We start from the raw sequence: 27,468 nt of genomic DNA, 5'->3' as shown, positions 1-27,468 counted from the left end.
GAAAATTAATATTATAATTACATTACTACAATGAAGGAAAAATCTATGGTTACAATATGAGAATGTTTTAATGAATTTTACTTTAATCATGAATATTTTTGGAAGCGAGCCAATTAAAATCAAAGTGGTATGATATACCTTAGCCCAGGCCTGGTACATGGTAGGCGCTCAAAAAATTAGTATTTGTTGAAGCAGTGTTACCTTTACTAACAATGAATTTTTTCTTCTATTGCTGTCTTAAAAAATATCTCTGACTTGACTGAAAGGCATTTCCTCCCTGGACATTCCTTTCTTCTCTTGAGGATATAGTGCCCTTCTCTTAGCTTTTCTTCCCATTCATATGCTCTCTCTGTCCCTCATCCTGTCTGTGTGTCTCTCTGTGTGTCTCTGTATGTTTTTCCGTGTCTCTTTGTGTCTCTCTGTCTCTCTATCTTTCTGTCTCTGTCTCTGCCTCTCCTTAAACATTACAGTACAGTAATTATGTCCAATTACTATGGATACATTCAGACTGCACCACAGTAATAGTTAATAATGAATTAATGATACAATTAATTACAATGAATTAATGAAGGACCACCTGATACCTCATGGATGTTCATGGGACCCACTGGTGCTCACTTTCCAACACTGAGAACCTGTGATCATCAGAAGATGTCTGTCGTAACCCCTTGTTGTATGGACTACCTCCTTCCTTCCCTCTGATGTCAGTGAGAGAACTTAAACTGCCCTGTGGCCATTTTGCCATCTTCTTGCCATGCTATCCATAGTGAAAATTTTTGTCAGGCTCTTTAGCTTCAAACATTTAAACAATATGTTATTGCTTGATTTGTTGAGACATTTTATTAATATTATTTAAATAAAAAATAAAGCTGCCATTTCTGACTCCTCCAGGAAGATGTGTTCAGCAAGCCATTATGCTGGGGTAAGTGCAGACATCCAAGCACTAACATGCTTCGTCACCATGTCTGATTAATGTGATGAGATAGATACACATCAAAACAAGAATAACACTGATCTTTGAAAAGGATTGCTGGTATCAGTAATCAGAGATTTGCTTTAACTTTCTAAACATGAAAATAAAACTGTGGGGCTGAAGAGCTGATTCAACAGTGAAGAGCGTACTTGATGCTCCTCCAAATGACTTAGGTTCAATCCCCACACCCACATAGCAGCTCACAACCACCTGAAACTTAAGTTTCAGAGAATGTGACGGCCTCCTCTCACCTTTACAGACATGTACATGATGCAGACATACATGCAGCCAACACAGCCATACACATAAAAAAATAAGGTAAACAAAATTATTAAATATGTATTTGTCATAGCCAGCACAGCAGATGTGTCCAAAGGAAGTAGCTGGTATCAAAATAATGCAGCTAAAGTCTGGGAATGTATTAATATAAGTGTTCTAACTAAAATAAATATAAGACGCTGGAGGCCAGCTTCATTTAAATTACTAACAAAATCCTACTTTAAGCTACTGGTGAATGTGGTTCAGTGATAGAGCAGTTGCTCTGCATGTGTGAGATCCTAAGTGCAGTCCCCAGTCATGACAAAACAAAACAAAAAGCCCTACTGTCCTATTTGAAGTTGCTTATGTCTTGTGTTTATTAGCACTTGCCCAGACTGAATAATCAGAGCAAAGCTACATCATTCAGGGTAGATTGAAAAACCTCTAACCTTGGCACAAGTAGGTACTAAGATAGTTTTGGGAAGAATCTATGCCAACCCTTGAAGAACTTAAGCAGAGCTTAAAGCAAAAGCAGTGCTTTAAGACATTTGTGTTATCTTAGAAATCCCAGGATTCTGGTCTAAGACACATCTCATCCTCCTCTACTCTCCTCTTCCTTCAAGACCTCTGAGATACCTCACCTTTTTATTTTTCTTATTTTTAATTATGTCCACATGTCAGTGTGTAGGTTTGTACACATGAGGACAGGGGCCAATAGAGACCGATAGAGAGCAATGGGTGACTCGGAACTGTAACTACTTACAAGTGCTCACAAGTCACCACATGCAGGTCCCAGGGCTTTTGCAGGATCAGCAAGCATTCTTAACTCCTGAGCCATCTCCAGCACATACTTAGTATAATTTCCAAAGAAGTAAATCACATGGTTTTTCTTTATCACAAACATTCACTCATTCATGCCACTGATATTTATTGATTCATTAATATTCTGAATGTTTTGTCAAGTGTAGCAGCTCGAGGAATTCCAAAGATTTAAAGTTCTATGTCCTGTGCTTTGGTGCTAATCATGAAGTTACTAAGATATAGTCTGGTTTCAAGGAGCTAAGAGATCCTTTGACAAGCAAAAGACAGCTACATTTCATATACTATATTATCATATAGAAAATGCTACCATAACGGCATGCATTTATGCTGATACATGCAGAGGATGGGAGCTATAAAGCAATCCCTGTAGTCAGGAAGACACCTTTACACATAACCTTGAACTGTAAAAGAGAACAAAACTCTCTTGAGTCTCACACGCCCTCTATCTAACGTGCTCTTTTGGATTTATGCATCTTGAAGCCACTTAAATAAAATTGTGTAGTAAGTGAAATCCAAGCTTACTTTGTATAAAACAAATTGGAGTTGAGAGGAAAGGTGTGGGAAAATATTGGACTAATTCAAGACCCTCCCAAGTACTTACCAGATTTAGACCATGTGGATCCTCTAGAAGGTCGGTTTTCCAGACTGTCCATAATAATTAAAGTATCTCCATATATGCAAAATTCCTCCACTTATTGGTAGTTTCCATATGTAGCATGACCTAAAGGAAAAAGTAGAAGAATATGGTGGGCTGGAGGTTCAGTGTATAAAGAACATTTTGTGCAATCATGAATACTCAAGTTCAGATCCCCAACAACCATGTCAGAAATGGTGGTATTGGTATGTGCCTGTAATCCTGGAGTTAAGATGCATAGATTTCAGGCTTTCCCAGACATCCATTCTAGCCAATGAATGCCAGGTTCTAAGAGACAGACCTTGGTTCAAAGAACAAAACAGACAATGCTTGAGGAACACATCCAGCATCCACATCTGACCTACACATACATACACACACACACACACACACACACACACACACACACACACATACACACACATACACACAAAATGCCGCACACAATTTTATATATATATGGCGCTGCTACAGTATAACATACATTCAACTGCCTTGGAAACATTGACCAAGTTACTCTACCTTTTGACATAGATTAAAGAGTATGATGAAACTAACTCATAAATTTTAAAACGTTTGCTTTTCAAATGTGTTTACCATAAAGTTGAAGGAATGAGGTTTTTTAGCACCCATCAGGATCTGATGACAAGTATTCTTCATTCACTATTGGGAAAGTGAGGTTTCTCCTTTCAAGTTAGATTTCTTTTCAGCAGCATGTAATTTCTATTTTAATTTGCTTCAATGAGTAAATATTTTACAATACATATTTTGGCAATATTGTGCTTCCAAAATATCATTTATTTTTTTCTCCTGCTTAGATAACTCCTTAGGGAAAAAACACCTTTGAAACAAAAATCATATATTTATATATAAAACAAATTGTATCAGGAAATCTAAACCCAGTAGAAGAATGTATAGACTACAAATGAATTTTAAATGTGTGACAATATTCTCTTTCTATGCTTTAATAAATGAATGCAGATCTGAATTTTAACTAGAAACCAACTGCTCACAATTAACAAACCAGCCATGTAAAGTGGAGTACAGTGTGAGAGGCTTATCAACACAGAAAGAGTGCCCACTGTCGGACTCATCAGGTCCATGTTCACATGTAGAGGGGTTCATCCTTACACATAAATTCTTATGTGTGTCTGTGTGTGTGTGTGTGTGCATGTGTGATGCAATGTCTTCAATGCAATGTCACATACACACAATGCACAATATGATATAGCAGAAAACATTTTAATGATGCATTAATGTGTAATGTTAATATAAAATTATATGTTTACATCAAACAATATATATACTTTATATATTTATATATTGTCTGTTTATATATTATAAATTTATATATTGCTGCTATTATAAACTTATATACATACACACAACACACAAATGTTTAAACACACAAATGTTTGTATCATATACATTACAACAGCATGGAATGGCTATGTGTTGTTTTAATCAGTGTTAATACACAATAGTCAACATGGTGTAGTAGCAGGAAAAGAGATAGAGGCATGAGGCTCACAGATTCACTCCTTCCTAGGTAGGGTCTCCTGCACTTTTTTTAAAAAATTCTCTCACATATTGCATGCCCAACCATAGTTTTCCCTTTCTCCTCTTTCCAGTTCCTCCTTCCACTTCCCTTCTCGCCCCTTTCAATCCACTCCTCCTCCATTTCCCTCCAGAAAAGGGCCCTGTATCCTTTTGTAGCATTGTCCTGACTCTCTGACTCAGCCATTATCAACTACTTTATTTTTCAGAAAACACTGTAGCCGGCGCCTTCATGGGCCTTGCAGTTTGGAGTGAATGGACATAGTAGCAGATGATAGCAGTGAGTGTGATTAACACTTTGGTGTTGGCTTTTGGCCTTTGTCCCAGGTCCCTGGAAAGTCATGGTTCTGGTCAATCATGTCCCTTCATCAGTTTTCAGCAATTATCAACACACATTCCTTTTCTCCATCCATGGACACATCTCCAACGTCATTCAGCTGGGTCAAGGAAGATTCTCCTCTCCTACTCTTTCTATTCAGTAATAGCCTAAGTGATGTTTCATTAGCTAAATGAATATGTCACCCTTCCTCTACATTCCCCAAATATATTTCTGTCATGCTTAGAACGAGATCCACAGAGTTTATCCTAATTCATGCTGACCCCCATGCTAGTCTCTAGCTGACTACTGATATCATCCCATTTTCCAGGTATTTCCCACACAGATTTCTCTCTCTCCTCACACCACTTATCTCACACCACTGTATCTGGACCTCTGTAGGTCATTTCCTCTTACCTTTAGGCAGATAGCTACTTTCCACTCTTTAAATTCAACTTTAAATATCACTGCACTAGAACAACCGTCCCTGACAACCTCAATTAAGGCCATCACCAGAGCCATCATCTGGCCTGCTCACCTTGATTGTCTATATTTGTACCCTTTCTCCCTATAAGGCAGGATGAACCCAGAAAGCAGGGGTACATGGGGCTTCATTCATTACCACGTTATCAGTAGAAAAGTATCTACACATAAAGAATATTTAGTAAATGCTCATTAGAGACATTAACAAACAGCCACCAGTAATGAGCAAACTCAAAAATAGAGCTTGCATCTGTATGCTGCAGGCAAGACAGGCATAGTACCATCTCTTGACAGTTTCCTCCAGTATCAAGGAGCCTGCTCTGTATCCCCTTCCTATACCATGCCTCACACTCTACTGTGCTGGCATCCTATTGTTCTGAAGACATCACCAGCCAGTGCTCTGAGACTTATGCACTTGCTATTCCTGTTACTACTCCCTACGTGCTGTCCACACTACAGTGTTTGCTCACCTTGGAGGTCATCCACTTGGCCATTCAGAAGGTCTTCTCCCAGCCTCTGTCAGAACTTCCCATTGTTCCCTCACACCAGCCTTGATTTCCTTATCTTCATTACATTTAGCTTTTGAGACAAAGAGCCCGTTTTGTTGCCTGTGATATGTGTTCTCTAAGTAGACGTCTTCTAGACACTGTTCCCAGGACTTGCAGCAGGAACAGAACTGTCTAACAAGGAATAGACACATGGCAAATGAAGATTGAATCTGCATACAATGTAGTGCAAAACAGCAATATGCTAAATGGTGCACCACGTTAGGATAATGCTTCTGTATGTGTTAGAGAAAATACTCCCAGACACAGACATGTGATTCCAGTTACTGAAATGATTGCAATAGGAAGTTAACAAGTTTAGGCCAGTTTGGGAAACTTAGTGAGATCCTGCCTAATACCAAAACAAGAACTAGAAAATGACTTGGACACAGCCTGGTGGTTGAATGCTTGCCTAGCATGCAAGTTGTCCTAAGTTCAATGACAAGTACCAATTAATTAATTAATTAATTATGTGTAATCTTTCTGAAAAGGAAGAGCCAAGTACATAATTCCAGTAATACCTTCCAAGACAGAAAACTGACTGGCTAAGGTTCAGGAACACATACTTATTTATATAATATATATTATATAACATATATAATATATATTATATATATTACATAATAAATATATATTTAATATATGAACACTTATATACTTATGAACATAATTGATTTTTCTAAAAACTTAAAATATGTCATTTTGGATGGGTTTGTAAGCTTATTTTTCTGAAGTCACAAGGATATCAAGGACGCCATATCTGTTATATCTAAACAACAAACCTTCAATTCCTACTGAATTGACAATCCTTCCGTATTCTGGGCTTGGCTCAAGTAACCACTCACTTGATGTTCATGAATGTTGTGAGTTATGAGATGTATATGCTTTCTACTAGAATATAGTTACGTTTCCTGGAGGTGTAACAAGGAAGCAGATAGGTTAATTTGCATCTTTAGGAGAATAAGGCCTTTGTAGAAAGAAGTGAGCCCTCTGCATACTTGCTATGCCATTAGAAGACCCTGTGCCTCTACATCCAAGTTTAAAACAGGCACTATTTGTTTAACAACAGTCATAACACATTGTCAGTAGGCTCTACCTATCTTCATGGACCGTTTTGTTTTGTCTTGTCTTGTCTTGTCTTGTCTTGTCTTGTCTTGTCTTGTCTTGTCTTGTCTTGTCTTGTCTTCTCTTGTCTTGTCTTCTCTTGTCTTGTCTTCTCTTGTCTTGTCTTCTCTTGTCGTGTCATGTCTGGTTTGGTTTGGTTTTTGTCTCCATAAAGCAAGTTTACTCATTTTAGTAGGCAAATGAATTGAATAGCCTCCTTTTGAATGAAGAAATATAGTGACAAATAAACACATTAAAAACTGTTCCAACTTTGGCCATCAGAGAAATGAAATTCAGAGTGAAATAGGGATTCTATCTCCCTCCACTCAGTGTGGCTGGCATCAAGTAAACAAGAAGCTATGGATGTCAGTGAGGGCTCTAGAGGTAAGGGATGAGGATGTGGGGGGAACAATGTATACCACTGGTGAGCATGTGACTTAGTCCTGCCTCTATGGAACTCAATGTAGAGGGTTTTCATCCACAAAGTAAGTTGTCCACAAGATCCAGCCACTTACTCAACCTCAAATAACGAAAGGCGGCATGGAATAGAGAAACTTGTTCCAGCCATATTTACTGAAGCAATGATAGCCAAGTCATGGAACCTCCCATGTGCCCAACAGCAGACAACAGATAAAGAAAATGTAGTGTGTATAGACAGTGGAGTTGTATTCATTCAAAAAGAACAAGTCGTGTTATCTGCAAGGAAAAAAAAGCAGAACTGGGAATCAACATGTTAAGGGAAAGAGGTTAAACTCAGAAAAAAAACTATTATAAGTTTTCTGTCAGATGTGGAATCTAGGAAGGGTAGAGAAGAATTGACATTAAAGTTAAAAGGACTATTCAGGATATAGAAGTGGAATGAGGGTAAGAGAGAGAGAGAGAGAGTAGAAATGAAAATAACAAAGGGCATGAACAGATCAAAACATACTATGTGCATGTATGAAACATGAAAATGAAATCCTTTACTTTGTACAGTTACTACAGGCTAATAAAAACACATCTTATCTTATGAAAACCAGCTACTTTCATATTTGTATGTACAGAAAAATTGAAGTAGCACTTGCATTTTAAATATCTAAGTAATAAGCACATTTAAAGTATGAAGCAGTATAAAATTATATATGAATCTCAGGGACACTATCATTGAACACTCAGGAACTCAGTAATTATTTTCTGGTTGGCTGAATACACCTATTGAAAGTCAGTAGAGTGAAATGTATAAGACCGTGGGTCGGGGTCCAGACATTCCCATGTTTGGAGTAAAGCTGTGGTATTCATTAGCTGAGTATGACCTTCAACAAGTGACTTAGTCTCCCAACGCCTCAGTATTTCTCCTAGAGGGTGGTTGACTTATGTCTGATCCACAGTTACATGGATAAAATGAAACATATAAATAAATATACATAAAGACATTTTCTGTTTTACCATATATTTTCATCATACATTGTAATTTTAATATCATTAATTAGTCAGTTCATCTGATATATATTTTTTCTTAAATGGGAACAAATTAATAGCAAGGGCTACACATGTGTATTATCAGAGATATAATTTCTATAAACATACAAACATGATTATGTATTCAATTTTACATATGATGCATGGTCAATGGTACATGATGGTTATCATCACAAAAAGCAACACATTACACAATGAGGACTCCATGCTCCTTTCTCAACCAGGGACAGTTTTGTGCACAGCGTCCTGAAGCATTTTATTGCAGCGGCACAGGGAGGGGTGAAAGACTGTGTGTCTGAGATTTATATGGCTTTAAAATCGTGGGAAAACAATTAACAGGTATAAGAGTTCACTGTAGCAGCGATCAGGCTTGTAGCAATTGCTGACATCTGTTTTACGTGTGCCGATCCGTCATTCCACAGGGTCAATACTGTGACTAGCCCTCTCGAGTTTGCACTTCCATAGCATCTCCCTACTGCTTTCTACTTGTTTGATTTAAAATATTGAATATTATCAAATGTTTGATTGGGTTGATGAAACCAGAATAAAACTTCAGGTGCACAGGATGCGGCTAGCATAATAACAAAGAAACAAAAAACAGAACAAACAAACAAACAAACAAACAAAACCCTGCATCAGATTTAGAAACCCGTTGAAGTGCTCTCTCAGCATTTTCTTCTGTGATTTTTCTGGCTTCTGCCCCATTTTTTTTCTTCTAAGCACAACTTGTTTGTGTGAGATAAAGTTGAGACTCCTCACAAAGGGCCTTATAAACATGTGTTATTCGATTTTAAATCTGATTTGAAAGTGCCTCTCTCCTGCTCCCTCAGAGTAAAGTGACCTTTTTAAATGGAGGGAAAGTGGCTTTAGATGACAGACTTGATAAATGCGGTCGTGTTCACTCAATAAAATAAGGCCCAGTGCATTTGAGGATAAATCAGTGAAATGTACAGCCCCACCTGTCTGTCTCTATCACTCATTTCCACTGTCACTTTCACAGTGGCTGATGGATCACAGTTGCTGTAAAATTAGACAGCCTTTAATCTCATTTCATCCTGATTAGCTTCTCTGTCCCCTTTCCTCTAACTCACTGACTGACACGCTAAAAACTCGGAGTGGGCTGTGCATGAACGTGGAGGGCCAACCTCCTCCACCACCTGCTTGTGCACACACACAGGTGTCCACTGCTACAGAAGTCTGGAAAGGACAAGGGCTGGCCTTGGGGTGACTTCAAAGAGAATGGGTGTGTGCAGAATGCAGTGACCTTCTCAATGGACTGCTGGATGTCATTGCTTGCCCTGTTTACTTTTCCTTTCCTTCTGGTTTAATCAGAAGTCAAAGGGGTTAGAGCTCTTTCAAAATTCAAACCTTGATCAAATATTTTATTTGTAATGAATTTGGGAGTGTTTTACATTCAGCCGTGATCTCAAAGAGTCATGTGTCTCTGTTTATAGCCTTCCACTTTACATTGAGAATTCAGAAAGGATAATACTTTAGAAATGTGAATACTGCAATGCCAAACCAAGAAGTATAATATGCAGATTGTCAAACAAAAATAAAAACATGCAAAGAAATAGTACCACCACCACAAACCCATCCCATCAGGACTTAAAGCAACGTCTTTGCCCTGATTTTGAGGAGTTCGGTAGTTAGCTTAGAGAAATAGCTTCATTTGTTTGCACAAAGCATAACAATAGGGGTAATCAAATGAGAAAGAGGCTTAGGAATAAATCGTGTATTATTTCTTTCACTTAATTTTTGCCTGAATGGGAACAAATGCACAGCAGGAGCAAACACAAGTGCTGATACATTTTCAGAGATTTTGTTTTATTATGAGGCTGGGCTCATGCCCAAAGAGAAGAAAATACCATTTTTTCTTTAAAAAAAAAAAAAGATTTGGACACCAACAAATAAAATTTTAAAATAAGTATATGAAGCATGGTGTCTGGCCATGGAGTGAGTAAAGTGAGCTGCTGGATTCTATTCTGCACAATGTTACTTGTAACTAGATGCGTGCAATGACAACTAATGCTTTGTAAGCTTACAGGTCAGAGGTCATTATGTCAAGCTGAAACAGTCAGTCACAGCAAGTGATGGGGTGGCCTAGTTTTCCTTCCAGTAGTTTGGAAGAGGTATCATCAGTTAAACTGCAGTGACTTAATTACCTTGATTTTAAAAATACAGCTTCAAAGCATAATCAAACTTAATTGCTCAGTGAACCAAACAGACAGACATACACCAAGGAATTCAGTGTCCTGGCTCAACAAGAACTATCAGCCAAGGGCATTCTCTGAAGATTAAAGTGAGCTTTGGGGGTCTAAGGACATTCGTAAGATGAAGTCCCCTGATGTAGCTCTTAACTGCACAAGCCATATTAGACCCCTTTTCTTCAACTCCCTGAATTAGGCATACACATACAAATAATTAATGAATCAAAATTCTTACAACCTTTTGGCACTTTAGTAAGAAGCTTAAAAGATGCACTTATAAAACTATTTGCTGAGTTATCTTTCTCAAAGCCGAGCCTGTTCATATATATATATATATATCAATATATTGATATATATATTGATATATATATATATATATATCCCAGTATAAGTCATCTCTGAGAAAGCTAAGAGATAATTAAACTAAAATGAAATGAGAGATGCATATATTTCCCTCAAAATAAGTCAGATGAAAGATAAGTTCTCCCTCAGGTATGCAATAAGCTCTCTCCCTCTCCCATTCCCCTCTCCCGCCCTCCCCCTCCCCCCCCCCCCCCCCCCACATTGGCAAAGGAGTGCAGAGTAAGAATTGGCTGGGATTCATATTGATTTCCCACTGCACTGGTTTCTTAAGTGCTCTGTTGATCCGTGTCAAGCAATAAGTTCCCTGCCTGAACAGGCACATCACCTCCCCATTTGTCCTCACCTAGATTTAAGGTGCCCATATGATGAGCTGAACAAGGGCATCATTTTTCCTACTGGTGTCACTGTGCCCAGACCACCGCATGTCCTCTGATAACTAATGCTGCACACATCCACAATCACCCTATGATATTACACCAGCAGGGACCAACACTGCATAGCACTAGAAGTGCAGCAGCACCCTGTTTGGTACATCGTGACTTTCCGAAGGAGATGCAAATGTCACAGAAACCTGACTTTTGTGGGTTTATGAGTAACACCACTCCACACAGCCTCTTGTGGCTGGGTGCAGAAGAAGGAGAGTGCTGGGAATGGATATGCATGACATTCCTGACAGGTCTCATCTCTGCTACAGAAGAGCTCCGATGCAGATAGATGGAAAGCGTGTGATTGTGCTGCTAATAACATCGTACAGGAAATTAAGCGTATACATTTGGAGGAGGCATTAAATCAGCAGGACCTTAATTTAAAAACTTAAAACTGTATGGAAATTCAGCCTGCTCTATGCTGTGGAGTAGAAAGCCACACAGCACCCCAGTCTGTTTGTGGAAAGATTGCCAGCAAATGGTTCCACATTATTCGGAATTACTGCTCTCAGAAAGTAGCTGCCATCCCTGACCATTTGGGAGTGTCAGTCATTGCCATAGAAACTCTGTCCCCCACCACTGGGCAGAGAGGAGAGCTCAAGGATGGAAAGCAGCATGCAGGTTGTTCTTGACTAATTTTTGGAATAACATTATGCAAAATTAATCAAAAGAGGTTGGGTTTGAAACTGCTGGCAACCCATCACTGAGCCAGGGCGTGTGGACTGTGGGAGTTGTGGGTAGCCATGCTCTTGTCTGTTGATGGAGTCTCATGTTCTGTACACACTTTGGTGAAGTACATAGCTGGTAAGCTGAGGCATTGGAAATTTTTATATGTCCTTTTTTCTTGATTCCAGTTATGCCTTACAACAGTGCCCACCACTGCGTTGTAGAGGTAGAAAACTTCCTGTTCGTGTTGGGTGGAGAGGACCAGTGGAACCCAAATGGTAACTATTGAACAGTTGCTTTGAACAACTCAGCTTTATGTAACTACAACAAAGTATCAGAGGCAATTAACTTTAAAGAGAAAAGATTCCTCCAGTTCAGAGTTTTGGAGGTACACAACTGTGTAGTTCAGTTTTGGTGACCCACCATGGAAGGAGTGATCAGTGATACCATCAACGAGGCCATAAAAAGGAAGGAAGATGGGTGGGGTCCTAGAATCCCTTCTGAGGACATGGCTCTGATAACTTAGGACCTTCCATAGGTCTACCTCCTAAACTTCCCATCTGCTAATACTATCATCTTGTAAAACTAAACCTTTACCATGCGGATGAGCTTTGGGTGAACAGTAGTTCGTCCATTTACCATAGCAATGCTGAACAAGTACGCACACTGTAAAAAGGATTATTATCCATCCCTTTTATACTTAATGTTGAAAATACAGTTCTCTGTAACATGGGCAAATGGAGAGGTCATGAGGTTAGCTGATGGAGGGAGGAAGGGGGGAGACTCATGGAGCTAGCTGAGGACATATGTAACAGAGCATTCAAGTGCCAATTCTCTGGGGACTTAGCTTCGCAGTGATGCCCAGCCCTTGTCCTTATCCATCCCCCAAGGAATGTCACAAGCACAAGAAAGGACTCCCCAGGGGAAGGTTGAGTCAGCTGCAGCTGTTCAGATCTTCACCCACTACTCTCCTCCCATTCTCTCTATATGATAACAAGGTTGCAATATGTGTTCTCTCACTCAGGCAGCATGGAACTCTAATTGAAGTTCCTTTGCAGCAAGTAGGACCTTAAATCCAGCACATCCACTCTCCTCACTGCAGCCTTTACAAGCATGTCCTCCATAGGTTGTCTGCCATCTTTCCCATAACTCTGATTCCTTCTTAAATTAAAGACTTTTTGATACACATTCCAAACCAAACACAAGAGCACTGTGTCTTGCAGAATATGCAAAAACATCGTGGTGTTTTTAGAAAGCTTGCAAGTGAGGGCAGAGCCCCAGTTGTAGCCTTCTGTGTTACAGAGATAATTATAACTGAGGAGCCATAAAACAGCTTGCAGGTACACATTTTTACTTTAAAACTCCAGAACACCCCACTGAAATTACATATACTGCATATATTTTATTGTGAATGCTCTCTTTCAGCATCTGCACCAAGGTAAATTATGTAAAAATCACAACATCTGCTCTTTCTAGAAAATTGTAAAGGAAAACAAGGCAGGCTGCCCACTCATAAGAAAAGGAGAGAATTGGGGAGATAGCTCAGTCAATAAGCTGTTTGCCTTGCAAGCACAAGAACCTGACTCAATCCCCAGAAATGAGAGTTTTAAAAAGAAAATTAAGGTAGGTATGGTAAAAATATTTTTGTAATCCAAGCACCAGGGATAAGGAAACAAGGATCTCTAGGGACCCCTGGATACTTGTAGCCTACTTGGTAAGTCCTAGGCCATTGAGAAACTCTACAGTAAGTATTACAGTGGACAGTACCAGAGTAATAACAGTTGTTATCCACATGCAAGTGCTCACACATGCATGCCCTCCACCCACCCCAACACATGCACACAAGATCACACACACATAGGAGATATTTTCAGGCCCTACATTTTTGTTCAGCATTAGAAGTGAAGTGATCAGACACAACCACTGGATTTATTTAAGAAGCCAAGAGTCTGCAAAACATTCTTGGGAAGGCCAGATTAAAGCGAAAAACACTGAGTTTACAAGATGGCTTAGCTAGGGAAGGCACTTTTTGCCAAGTATGATAATCTAAGTTCGATTCCTCGAACCTCCATGGTAGAATGAGAGAACTGACTCCCACAGGTTGTCCTGACTTCTACAAGTATACCATGACACACATGCATTCACACACCCTAACACACAAACACACACACAAATAAACAATATACACACAAACACACACACAAATAGACAACACACACACAAACACACACAAATAAATAAATGTATTTTAAAAAAACTAAACATGAGAAAAGTTTAGGGAGTCCTATTTCAGACCTCAAAGAACTTCCCAGCCATTCTACTACAGGCCTCTGTTAAAACAATAATTCTCCTTACTCAGCTTTCAAAAACAAAGCAAAATGTAAAACTTTCCACATAATTGAGTCTTCCCTTTAAAAAAGAAAAAAACAGAAGACAGTCTCACTGTGCAGCACAGGGCACCCCCAAACTCAGGACTGTCCTGTCTGTTTCTCAAGTGCTAGGATTACAGACAAGAGCCATGATACCTGGCTTTTATTTTCCAGTGCTAGGGATTAAACCCAGACCTTGTCCCCATTGTGAAAGCACTTTAGCCCAGCACTATGCACCGGAGTCCAAGCATTATCCTAATCAATAACTGATAAAACAGCTCCTGGGGGCCTGGGCTGGACATGCTTGCTGCACTAGCAGGAAGTCCTGACTTTGACCTTCAGGGCACATAGAAAAGGCTAGGACTGGTGGTAAAAGCTTTAATTTTAGTACTCCGATTGGTTTGAAGACAGTGGATCTCTGGGACTCACTAGCCAGCCAGCCTGGCCTGTTCAAGCCCAGGTTAGTAAGCAAACCTGTCACAACAAGGTGAAGGACACCTGAAGAACACCACCTAAGTGTGACCTCTGGCTTCTGCAAACATTCACACACCTGCACACTTGCAGGCATCTGCACTCATACACACACATGCACACGCATACACACACACACATACACACACACACACACACACACACCATTAGCATAGGCTAGAAAATATTACTGTTATCTGTTTGCTTTTCAACTTCAAATCAAAAACGTATCCCAGAGGACTAGGTAGGAAGTTGGGGAGAATTTAGAGGATATTCCAATCTCTAGTCAAGAGGATTCAGGCTTTTTTCTTTGAATTAATTCAGAGACCCATACTACCCCCATTTGACTGTACTGATTTCACTCTACCTACACCTGAAGCAAACGGCAACCAGGATTAAAACCCTGCATGGTCACACTAGCAGAAAGGCTATCAACCCCAAACCACACTTAAAGCTAGAATCACTCAGGGAAACTCAGGGTGCATCATGTGGATATTTATGTGGCAGTTTCTTGTCATGCCAGAGCACCAAGGCATGGTGTGCTTGTGTGTGCATGAGCAGCAGAAGCACCGGTCACATCAATAACTGTCTCCTCTCTGTTTTAGCTGCTAGGAAGCGCAGAGTGAAGTTTTAGTATGTTAACTTCACGATCCCCCTCAGTTACAGGCCTGGAAGCTCTCTAGAAGTTCTAGAAGTTCCTTTCTAGAATCTTGGAAACTTCCAAATGGAGATTTGGTTTCTTTAAACAGAGGGGAGTTTATTATATCAGAGGCAAGTAAGCTAGCCTTTGGTTCCCCATGTCAATTAAAATTGTATTTTAATTAAAAATGCTCTAAAACGTTGCTGACTGGCATCTTCAGGTGGAAGATAAAAACAGAAGGCAAGGCAGCCCTATTCAGTGAGGGTTGTACCTATGGCGGTGATCAGCCAACATTACAGCTAAGAAATGGGCCACATCTATTTCTGAGAGATCTGGGCTATGTACCATAACTATCTACCACAATTCCACAAATACTTTGCATGTAGCTACAAATTCTGTCCATCTGGTCAATCACAGTAGACTCTGATAGTATTGGCAGTTAGTGAGCACTCACTATTTCAGCAAAAAAATGATTGTTGATATTTCAATTAATCCTCAGAAGCACCTTGTGAGCCTCAGTCTATGATAACTCCAGTTTTTCTATGTAAAGAGAGTAACCCTGAAGAGTATCCTCTTTAGAATACACTGTTCACAAGAGGAAAGGAGCTGATTCCATCATAGGTTTGTGTGATTTCAAGGTCTTGGTCCATAACAACTGTTACATTGTCTTTCACCTTTTCATCAATCTGGTCAACTGTGGTTTAAAAAAAATATGATTTTTGCCATTGGTCTTAAAAAGTGCTGCATCAATGGGAAGTGGCTTGCACTTGCTCCCAAGAACTCTAATCACTCTACATCTTCTAAAAATTTTAAAAAGACTTGAACCACCCAGAAATGTGGAGATTTCATATTATGATGCCCTGTGCAACTAATACCAACAAAAAAAGATAAATATCTTATGCTAATATAAAAATACTTTTATATAATAGCTATACAAGAGAACAATTAAACACATGGTTCAAATGTTACGCACACATATATCTGTTCTAAAGATGAGAATTCAAGTTCAATGTTAATTCATATGAAAATAGTTTATGAGGAGTGTATCCTGAGCAAAATACAAAATTGTAATTTCAGATTATGCTCTATTGGTAATCTTGATTACATGACCAAAACTGAAGTAAGAAAACTACTATTAATTACTGGACCAATAAGATATATATATATGTATATGTATATATATATATATATATATATATATACACATATACATATATATATACATTTCTACTCTGTTATAGTTTAAATATAACCTTCTGCCAACATGTCCCATGTTGTAGTAATAGAAATATATCCATAGATACTTTCAGAATACATAGAAATTTGATTTGCATTTACCATTTGAACTAACTCCTCAAAAAACTAAGAGAGGATTTTTGTCCCCTATTCTGTCCCCACCATTGGCTGAAAGCTGCCCCCAGTTCCTCATTTATCTCTTCCTACAGTAATACTCATCAATGGTGTCTGAGAGAAGTGCATCATCACAAGAAGAGAAGTAAAGGAAAGGTCAGAAAGAAAATGAAGACCCAGATAGGCTGAGGCAACCTGTACTCAAGCACTAAGAAGAGGGGATGGAAGGATCCAAATTTAAAGCCAGTCTAGACAGCTCCTGAACATCCTATCGGAAGGAATAGAGAAGGAAAATTTAAGACAGGTGAAAGGAAGGAAAATGGGACAGAGTAAAGAGAAAAAAGGGAGTAGGAAGAAGCAGAGGGAATGAATAGGAAGAAGTGAGGAAGGAAAGGAACTGGAAATGGGAGAAAATGGTGGAGGAGGGAAAGAGAGAATAGAAGAGAAGAGGGAAGGGGAAGACAGGGGAAAGGAGAGGAGGGAAGTGGAAGGGAGGCAGAGCAAGGTGGGATGAGAAATGGATAATTATAGGAAACAATGGGAGAAGAGAGGAGAAAGATGGTAGAGGGGGGAAGAAAAAGGAAAGAAAAGTGTGGGAAGAGTAAACGATTTTCCAAAATTCCATCATATGTACCCACCACTCTGAAGCCTCTAGAAGAGTCTTAACAGTAAGCCCCATAACAGCAAATTAAGTCCACTTTAACTCATTTTCACTTCTTATAAGGCTCGTTATCTCCTCTGGTTCTCCCCTGCCACTCTCAGAACTTCATCTTTTTTACAATCCTAGTCCTCAACCTGTCTCTCTTGCACACCACTATCCTGGCCTCTGGAGATACTCCCTAATCTCAAACCCCTTCAAACCACACTCTCCTGAGCCTTTCTTCTGAATAAATTCCACTTCCATTCTACAAGAAATCAAGATTTATGGTTTGGACCATTGCTGCTTAGCACATGAAGGCCCTCTCGACCCCATTACCAGAAGTGGCAGATTCCTTCTTACGAATAGAAACTCTGACCCAAACTTCATAGACAAACAGTATTATGCATGGTGGATGAGTTCTGACTCTTGTCAACATTTTTAGTTTTCAGATGTTGCTTGGAAATTTGAGCACCAAAGAAAATGTATTTTCCTACAGGGTAATTGTGACAAATTTGGCCACCAAAAATTACTCAAAAAACCAGCTCTAGACATAGTCCAAACTTGAGTTGGATCCTCCCTATTTGAAGTTTCTGGGTCATTCTTACCATTCTTATTTTTCAGTAGGTCTCCAGATAAAACCAATTTGTCATCACTTGTCAACACTTACACATGGGAAGGAGCACCTGATTTCAAATCACACGATCCCTGGAATGCCTTGACATCTCTTTTGACTGATTTCATTAATATCCTATCTACTCAAAACCAGGATATCTTTTGAGAAGACCACTCCCAGTCACCCTTTGTAGTTAGAACCTGGATCTCTCTTCCACATACTACTAGCCCACTCAATGATAAACCTGTCAATAGATTAATCCATTGATGTCATTAGCACACTCAAGATCCAGTCTTCTCTCACCAACACTAGGGACCAAGCTTTAAACACATAGGCTTCTAAGGAAAATCCAGACTCCCAGCATAAACTACACATTTTCTTCTTATTTCTCTTTCTATACAGAGCTAGGGTCTGGTTCTTGGTCCCAATTGCCTTTTCAAGAACTTTTCATATTCTTGAGCTTAAAACTTTAAAAATGACCACCAAACACTCCCCTGATCTGTGTCTTGTAGTTTAGTCTGCTGTTGGTTTAGGAAGTGCTGGGAAGCATTGTGTAGCCTCTTACCTCCATGTCTATATTTTAGTCTCGCCTGAGTAGTCCCCATTGGCTTTCCTCAACATCAGTTCATTGTAGGAGCACTTGTCAGGGCCACTAACACCCTTCATAATCTCAGCTGCTTGCTCCCTTCTTTCACAAGTACTATTGAAGCTGGCTTTCAAAATATCATTCTTTCCTTTGTTGTTTTATTTTTTTTCTACCCCAGAGGTCACTCCTAAGACTCTTTGTCTTACAATTCCAACTTCTTTTCTTAAGTAGTTTCATCCAGTGCTATACATTTAAATAGTAACTCTGCACTACAGCCTCCCAAGCTTGCAGTGGTAACATTATCTAGTCACTAGGTTAGCAATTATCCCCTTTTAGCATTCTGTAGGTTTCTCTGGGCTAAAAACGCAACTGATCATAGTAGGGAAATTCTATACTCTAATGTTGAAGAGTCTTTCTGAACACAAATGCCTGACTGTATTCAGAGGATGACTCTGAGCAAAGCTCACTGCAAGTACTGCATAACTCAGCACCTAAGTCCTGCTTGTTCTCCTGCCCATATGATAATTAGGTACTGTGTTACGACCAATCAGCCCTTTCCACGCATACTCCTATGACTCCTTATATACCCTACCTTTGAAACAATAAAGTAGAGCTGTCTACTCTGTCTCACTGAAAAAAAAAAAAAAAGAACAAAGCTGATTTCACAACTTATTCCTTAGTTTCTACTTGTTCCCTACTTAGTTTTTGTCAATACAACAAACTCTGTGACCTTCAAGCCATTCGCTCAAGCTAGAAACCAGACCGCCATGCTTAGTGGTGCATCTTGTCTTGAACAAAAAGGGATGCTATTTGGATGACCCTGTTCAATAGATTTCAAACTTGACCATGTCTCAGCCATTTGAGCACATATGTGTGTGCATTCTATTTATTCATGGGGCGAAATCTGATACCATTGCCTAGTTACGAATCATGAACAAAGGCAGTGTTTAGGGTTGAGGCCTTGGATGTGAGTTGGTTTCTATCTCTAGTGTTACATGTAAAATTTTGTGTGCTTGTTCGCTTGCATTTCTTGCTTTGATGATGTATATAAATATGTATGTAAAATAAGATTCATTTTAATACCATGGAAGCACCAATGTGCTTTTTAAGCTCAACAGAGGAGACATGATCGTTAAGCAGCTCCGAAGGTTCACGCTTGCTTCCCCACACCCCCGTACAGCACCTGTGCTTACGTCACAACAATGGTGTGTCTCTCAGATGCACACACAGAGCTTCTGTGATAAGCACGACTCATTATCACCACTGCTATTATTTCCATGGGGAGACACAAAGCTCTACCACAGTCAGGCTCTGGGTCAGTAAAAATAAATGGTAATAGTGGATAAGTGCTAAGGGTAGGGACTTGGGCAAGTGTGGGGCTTAAGTATATGGAAAATATTTTACTTTTCTCTTAAGCTTGCTGATTACTTCTCTAGAAAATACATTTTAATATTTTTAGGACAAAAAACAATCTATTCATAAAAAAGACTAGCCAGATATATCATACAAGGAATTCTCTAAAATGGAGAATTTAGGGACAGTAATTTCTTGTTTTTGAAACATAAAAATATCAAAAAACAGAAAAATTTATCCTGATATGCTGATAGTCTAGTAAACATGCATTGGGCATGGTTGATCGGGTTAAGTAAGTTCACAACAATTAAAAAAATAAGGAAAAGGAAACCCATTTGAGGAAAGACCTTTCTGCCTCTCATGCCCTGCTACAGGACCCCTGAACTTAATTCATGCTTGTTAAACCTGACAACAAAGATTGCTAAAGCTGATAAATATGTGAATCAAGAAGAGAATTCTAAGTTTTAAATATCTCAAAATGTATTTTTACAGGAAAACATAGTACAAATTTTGTCAGCCGGTATGATCCCCGATTTAACAGTTGGATCCAACTTCCACCCATGCAAGAAAGGTAAGTGCTTGTTTTTTTGTCTGAAACATGTAGGAGTGCTGCACAGAAACAAGGGTGATGTGTGATAAGGAACACTGAGCAGAGCCCACGAAAGCCACGTGAGGCGAAGTGCCAGTCATGGCTAACCCAAGTTAGGTTGCTGATCATATTAATGCAAAAGAAACTAATAAATGAACTATTTGTCCTAACACGCGGATAAAAATGTTTGCAGTGTATCTTTTTTGACCACAGTGATAACATTTTGGAAACAACTGTGTAGCAACTTGTTATGTGGTTCTTATCAATGGTAACGTATCTAGCTCCTCAAAACTTAGCCTGCTATCCTCATAGTGGTCTGCATGGCAATATAAAAGCTTCTATATTAAATATTTAAATATTCAATATTAGATTTAATATTTAACGTTTAAACTTGAGATTTAATATTTAAATCTGTATTTAAGTTTAATATTTCAAGAAGTCAGATCATTTATATGTGCCTCTTCAAGAATAGGTCATTTATTAACTTTAAAATATTAATCCTAACCAGCCATGCTGGCATATTCCTGTAATCCCAGTACTTGGGAGATAGAGGCAAGATGATCCAACATTTAAAAGGCTAGGCTCAAGTACACAGTAATCTCAAGGCCAGTGTGAAGCATATGAGACCCTGCTCCCCAAAACAAAGCAAAAACTTGCCATCTCATATTTTCATACACAGAATATTTATCTATAGTCTCTTAGATACCAAAGGACAGCATGGGTAATATATGTACGAATACTTTCATTTCTGTATTCAATCATGATACTATGTCTTTGTATGCATATGATAATGTGTATGCATGTTAGATTTTAGCCACTTAACTCTTTGATGTCCTTTTAAGCAAATCATCCAATAAGATAATGATAATAAACCACAACTTCTTTTCTCCTCATCATCAAGAATTTAAAAAGCAGTAGGCTGTGTTCTTTTTCCTGTTCAAAAAGAAAATGAACTCCTTTCACATTTCATCATTCAAGTAGGTTGCACTGAGATCAAAGTAGATCCTTAGCATAGATTTCACGTAACAGCTATCTTCATGAAATAGCGTTTATTCCAAAATGGGTGTCTCTGCTGTAAGACAGTATGAATCTACTTAAATGTATTGAGAAGCTCAATATCGTCCCACCCCCCATATGAGTGAATGAAAACTCTCTTAGATGGGCACAACAGTGCATGTTTACAATCTTGGTATTCAGAAGCCTGATTCAGAGGCATTGTGATTTGGAGGCCGGCCAGGGCTGTACTGTAACACCCTGTCTCAAATATATAAATAATCCTTCGAAATAATAAGATAAAAAAAATAAGACTCTTCAAGGAGACTCCACACTATAAGCTGGAAAGATCCAGACAGTATGTTCAGCACCACGAGCTCATTTAAGAAAACTTCTCTTTCTCTCCACTGTACCTCAAGAAATACTGCCAAGTCAATCAATATCCTGACAAACCTCATGAGCCACGAGTTTCCTGCTGTCTTTCTCTAGCACACTTCAGTGCTTCCTTTTGGGTTTGAGCTCCTAGTGACTGTTATAGTAACTGTCTCACTTTGCCCTTTAATCAAAACCATTCTAGAAAGTTCTATTTGCAAAAGAATCATCAACACATGTTTGAAATGTCATTGTCTCATCACCAGCGTCCCCTTTGCTGGGGGCTGTACACCATGATAATTAACCTTCACGCCTTCAGCTTGGAAGGCGTAACTCACGTCGCGGTCAATTATCTCACTATAGAGCCCCTAAGGATGGAAAGTATTGCTACAAAACCTAATTAGTAATTTTTTTAGAATGCGTATTGTTTACTTGATAGTCTGTAATGACTTCCTCTGAGGCAGGGTGGCCTATCATGGCAAGGTCCTACTTAGACAATTTTTAGCAGCTCATTGACCTAACGAAAAGAACTGCCATGGTCTGTTGGCGCTCGGCAGCCACCGTTGACAGGATAGACTGTTTAGCGTTTCTCTTGAAGTCATTATGATATATCATGTCAGGTCCTCAGTAAAAGAAGTTTTCTTTCTTTCTTTTTCTTCCTTTCTTTTTCTTTCTTTCTTTCTTTTTCTTTCTTTCTTTTTCTTTCTTTTTTTAAAGATTTAGAACAATCAATCTGGTAGAGTACATAACTCCTTGCAGAGCTGAGTAGGAACATACAGACCTCACAAATACCCAGTACTCTTCTAGTGCTCTCTCTCCTGTAGGCTGGTTGGCCGATGTAGCAATCCATCACTTCAAATGAAATGTGTCTTCTACCATTGCCAAGCTTCCATTCAAAATAGCAATAGCCACCGGTGCTATACATGGTCGTTAGACATAGAAGGAAGGAACCCAAGATAGATGAGTAACTCCACATCAGAGATACTTAGTGAAACATTTAAGTTAATTTTACGAGACATAGATCATGAATCAAACCAGAAATTCTTCATCTACCTGTTTCTATTATTCTCCTGCCAGAGGACTGAGACATTCTTATGCTGAGAAGTTATCAGATTGATTGAGAATAAGAGAAAAGTGTTGTAAGTCATCTCAGGGGTAAATCACCCTTACAGAACTGGGAACTGACTCCTAGGCTATTTTACCTCATCAGCTCTTCCAATGGGGTCTAATAAAGCTTCTGAGTACCCTTCCTGTTCAGCAGGGAGGTGGACATATGGCCTCTAGGCTTACTCAACCATGGATAAGCTCACAAACTCCAAGCTTTCTAGCTATGAATTTACAAGCAAAAGATTGAACGAAATACAATTTTAAATGTACACCATGGAAACCAATGGCTACTTCTCCTGAGAATCTTTCAATAGCCAATAGTTCAGCAAGGAAGGATAACTCCCCCCTCCCCATAAGCCTCGATTGTGTCTGGCTGATGACAGTTCCAGTGGTGTACTTACATGTGAACCTACCATGACCCAATGGGCAGTTCCAAACTCATCCTCACACAGAGGGTCCTGAATATACTCAGTGGGCCACACAATGAAACAAAAAGACATGAACTTGGGAAATGGATTTATAAGGAGGAGGTTATGTTGTGGGAGAGAGAGATGGGGAGGGTGAGGGTAAGAGTAACCACAGTACATCTTATACATGCATGAAATCATCAAAGCATACATTTAATTAAATTATAATAATAAAAATGAGTACTGATGAACTATCTGGGTCTTAGATTTAGAGGGAAATCTAAGACCTCAATAGAGGAAAAACTTGAAAGCTTAGACCAAGAGAAATGCTCTGGCAGCTTCTATTTTTTTAAAGTAAAATAGATATTTTATATTTAGTAATAAAGCAAACGTTTTTAGTCACTAGCTAATTGTAAGATGTAGGGGAAAGAGCAGTTTGGGAACAACAACAGCTCTCTGTTTCACTGAGTGAAAAACTAGAAGCTAACATGCCCACAACATTCCCAAACTTAAATATTATTGGAGAAACTATGGGAGACAATATTCAATTTGAAAAAGCTCTTGTTTTAACTTGATGATGCAAGTCAACAGTTCAAACTAGGTTAATATTACAGTAATTCAGTCTTATGCTTTAGGATAAATATCATTTAATACAGCTAGATGATAATACATAGACATAAATAGATAGATGATAAGTGGACAGATAAATGATAGAAAATTATGGATGACAGATGAATAGGTGATGGATATATAAATGATACATGGTAGATATATAGATGATGATGAAGATAGATGATAGATGGATGATAGATAGATAGATGATAGATAGATAGATAGATAATAGATAGATAGATGATAGATAGATAGATAGATAGATGATAGATAGATGATTGATAGATAGATAGATAGAAGATAGATGATAGATAGATGATAGATAGATAGATAGATAGATAGATAGACAGATAGATAGATAAGGTATTGGTAGATCATCCTGAGGTTTAGCAGGACTTTTAAAGATCTTAGTATAAACAGAGTTTAAAGTATACTTGTAAAAGTTATTTGTTAGCCTTTCTAATCATACCTTAGAAGCCTTGTTAAATATTGCTTCTGGCAGTGAGAGGAAGAAGAAAGGAACAATGTGAAATTATGACAATATAATTCCATTAAGGAATATTTTAATAGGATTGAACTAACCTTTCAAAAAATAGTATAAGCCAAGTGTGTTTTTTTTTTCTACAGAGAGGAGAGAAAAACTAGTCTGGTATATCTGAGCCTGGAACTCAGTGTTGACAGATCACCAAGCCCTTGTTTCTGTAATGTATTTCAGGAATGCACAAGTTGGCCATGAGAGGGAATCTGGGGGAGAATCACCAGCATCACTGTAGGGATTTCTACACACAGATTACACTTTGAGTCAGGAAGTGAAACTTGCTAATTCTTTTCCATTTAGATCTCAAATCCACTGTGTGTATAGGGCCAGGAGTTCAGGAGGATCATCAAACCAGTTCTGACAGGCTGACTTGGTGTCAAAGGTTAAGAAACCAGTTCAGAACAAAATGAGAAAACTGAAATGTAGAGCAGAAAGGGGAAGAGAAGACTGCCAGAGGGAGTCTCCTCTACTTCACAACCTCAACACCTATCCGGATTACCTGCTATCTTATGTATCAGTACTGAGAACTCACCATTCCCAACCTAGTCAGTAGTCCAGTTATGCACTGGTGATTCTAGTGCAATCAGTAAAAGTATCCTTTCAAAGACCTCCAAGTCCATCACAGAATGATCTGGAAGAAGTACACTGACCTGTCTTGTCTCCACAATGTAACGAGATGTGTGTCTTCTGAAGACTCATGTCATTATTTTCAATGAAACATTTAAACTTGAAAAGAAAATAGCATTAAATAATTTTGACAGATCATGATCATTAGAAAGCAATTGGAATCAGTCTATTCAAGTGAAAGAAGTCAGTGGACCAGCTCTTTGAACCTTATTTTGCAACTTTTAAAATCCTAATTCTATACTTAGATGAGATTCTCTCCTCTTCTCTCTCTCTCTCTCTCTCTCTCTCTCTCTCTCTCTCTCTCTCTCTCTCTCTCTTTCTCTCTCTCTCTCTCTCTCTCTCTCTCTCTCTCTCTCTCTCTCTCGCACGCACGCACTCACTCACTCACACACACACCAGTATTTAAGTTTCTGAACCCAAAAGATAGCCTTCATTTTATGAAGTCTGACTACCTTTTTCTTTTCTGTCCCACTTTTCTGCTGATAATTCTTCCCATGGTTACTGTTCTCTATCACCTTTCAAATCTTCTACTGCATAAATTTCTTTCAAAAATATGAATGAAATATAGAAAAGAGGACACATAAAATACCAGCCTAAAATGATCAATAATGGCTATCAGAACAATGTAAGGCTATGATAATAGCTGAACACACTATCGTCTTCAAATTACACTTAAGTAGTGATAAATCATGGGTGTAAACAAGGCACTTTGGCCACCCCTTCATTATCACAAGCTGAGCATTGTAATCTGAAATTTAGTCAGTGTGATTTACATGTGACTTCAGGCCACATGCTCACAGTAAAACACAAGCACATTGAAAGTATTGTATAAAATCACCGAGAACTGGTAAAAGCACTGAGAATCAACAATTGTGAGTACCCAGCCATATGAATAGCATCTATATCATCCTCCCTTTTATGAAAGCTCGGGGAATGTTGCTAAAGGTGTTGGCAGGAGGTGAGGGAGAAGATGGTAGGAACCCAAGGACAGGAGGAAGATGGTGAAATACTGTCATCTGAACATGGTGTAGCTGCTGCACATGCAGACTCACTGTCATTGTAGTTATCTCCTCAAGACCTGAACAAGATCAAGCCAGTTATAATTCTGGCATGGATGGGAAATCCCATCCCTAGCTAAAGAGCTATTGGTAGCTGTCACATTTTTCAGGCATGTGGCCCATATTCCAGAAGATGGCCCCATACTCATGCACATAGGGGCAGTGCTAGTTGGATTCAGTGAGTGCTATAAAAAAAGAATATTTTGTGCATGTAACTACTTGTTTAAAGATGGAATGAAGAATAAGTGTGCAAAGTTCAAATAAAACTGAAATGTATTTTATGTTTAGACTTGGGTCCTTTTCCTCAACTTCTCTCTATAAATATTTCTAAATATAAAGACTCCTGAAATCCAAAACATTTCTGGTCCTGAGCACTAATATAAGAGCCTTGGACTATATTAGGAAGAGTTCACGAGAGCCAACTTCTAAGAAATTTTTATCCAGGTAGAGATGACCTGACAGTTTCGGAAAAGAAACAAATGGTGGGCACATAACTGCACTACGCTTGGGGAAGGGTACTGACTGTCCCCGTGGTGCTGGAGAGCAATCTGATACTGAGGGCAGTTATGTGCTACACGAAAGGTCCCACACATAGTAAAGCATACCAGACCTTCTCATTTTGTATGTCACACATTGGTCATCAAGGTGGCGTGCACTCCCAGATGTTTCAGTATTTTATACACACAACTTAGAAAACTACAAGTAATACAGGTGACATGATATTTCCAGCACTCTCCATATTGCAATTGATGCTGCACAAGAACCTTATCATCAATTTTTATAGTCAATTAATTCATCCAGTGTCAATCACATCCTTCAGGGTCTTAGCACTTAGCAATAATATTTATTCACTACTGTACCACAGGAATACCATCCTGGCCACCATAAGTCTGTCCATCATAGCTGAATGTCTTAGGCCTCTGAGCCCCTCATCTTTCCTACTCTTCATGTCTGACTAGATCTGTATTCCATGTTCTGCCAAAAGCACGGTTTTCATATTACTTCTTTCCATTTCAACTACTGAAAGTCTAATCCACTGCTCAATATCTCCTTCTTACGTCATAGATTACCACAACTGCTCACCTATCCTTTCAACCAATTTCATACATTTTGCCTTTGAAAGGATATCAGGCAAACACTGTCGGTAGCCTCTCTTGATCAGACAGCTAAAATCATTTGGAAGCCTTGTTAGAATCAATACCAAAAGCTCCCTAGAAGAAATTCCTGGAATTGGTGTTAGAAGGCAAATATATATGTTAGAAGACAAATATATAGAAAGACTATACAAAGTTCACAAAAGTTATTCTATTTGCAGTCGTACTAGGAGGG

General features: G+C 38.8%; 1 protein-coding gene across 4 annotated transcripts in view; it reads left to right on the top strand.

The window, feature by feature from the left end:
• Nucleotides 1-27,468, top strand: part of Klhl14 (kelch like family member 14) — a 121,040-nt gene that overhangs the window by 84,513 nt on the left and 9,059 nt on the right. For 3 of the 4 annotated variants that reach the window (XR_003712341.1, XM_028774884.1, XM_028774881.1), the window contains exons 3-4: nucleotides 12,003-12,092; nucleotides 20,329-20,407. Coding sequence is in view for 3 of the 4 variants with exons in the window: in XM_028774884.1 (XP_028630717.1) it covers nucleotides 12,003-12,092; nucleotides 20,329-20,407 (169 nt within the window). In the remaining variant the exon portion in view is untranslated. The remainder of the gene's footprint in view (nucleotides 1-12,002; nucleotides 12,093-20,328; nucleotides 20,408-27,468) is intronic. The other variant, XM_028774883.1, reaches the window with a different exon arrangement.

This window comes from Grammomys surdaster, unplaced genomic scaffold, assembly GCF_004785775.1.
Source record: "Grammomys surdaster isolate TR1022 unplaced genomic scaffold, NIH_TR_1.0 243, whole genome shotgun sequence".
Lineage (NCBI taxonomy): Eukaryota > Metazoa > Chordata > Mammalia > Rodentia > Muridae > Grammomys > Grammomys surdaster.
This window is presented reverse-complemented; position numbering and strand designations above follow the sequence as displayed.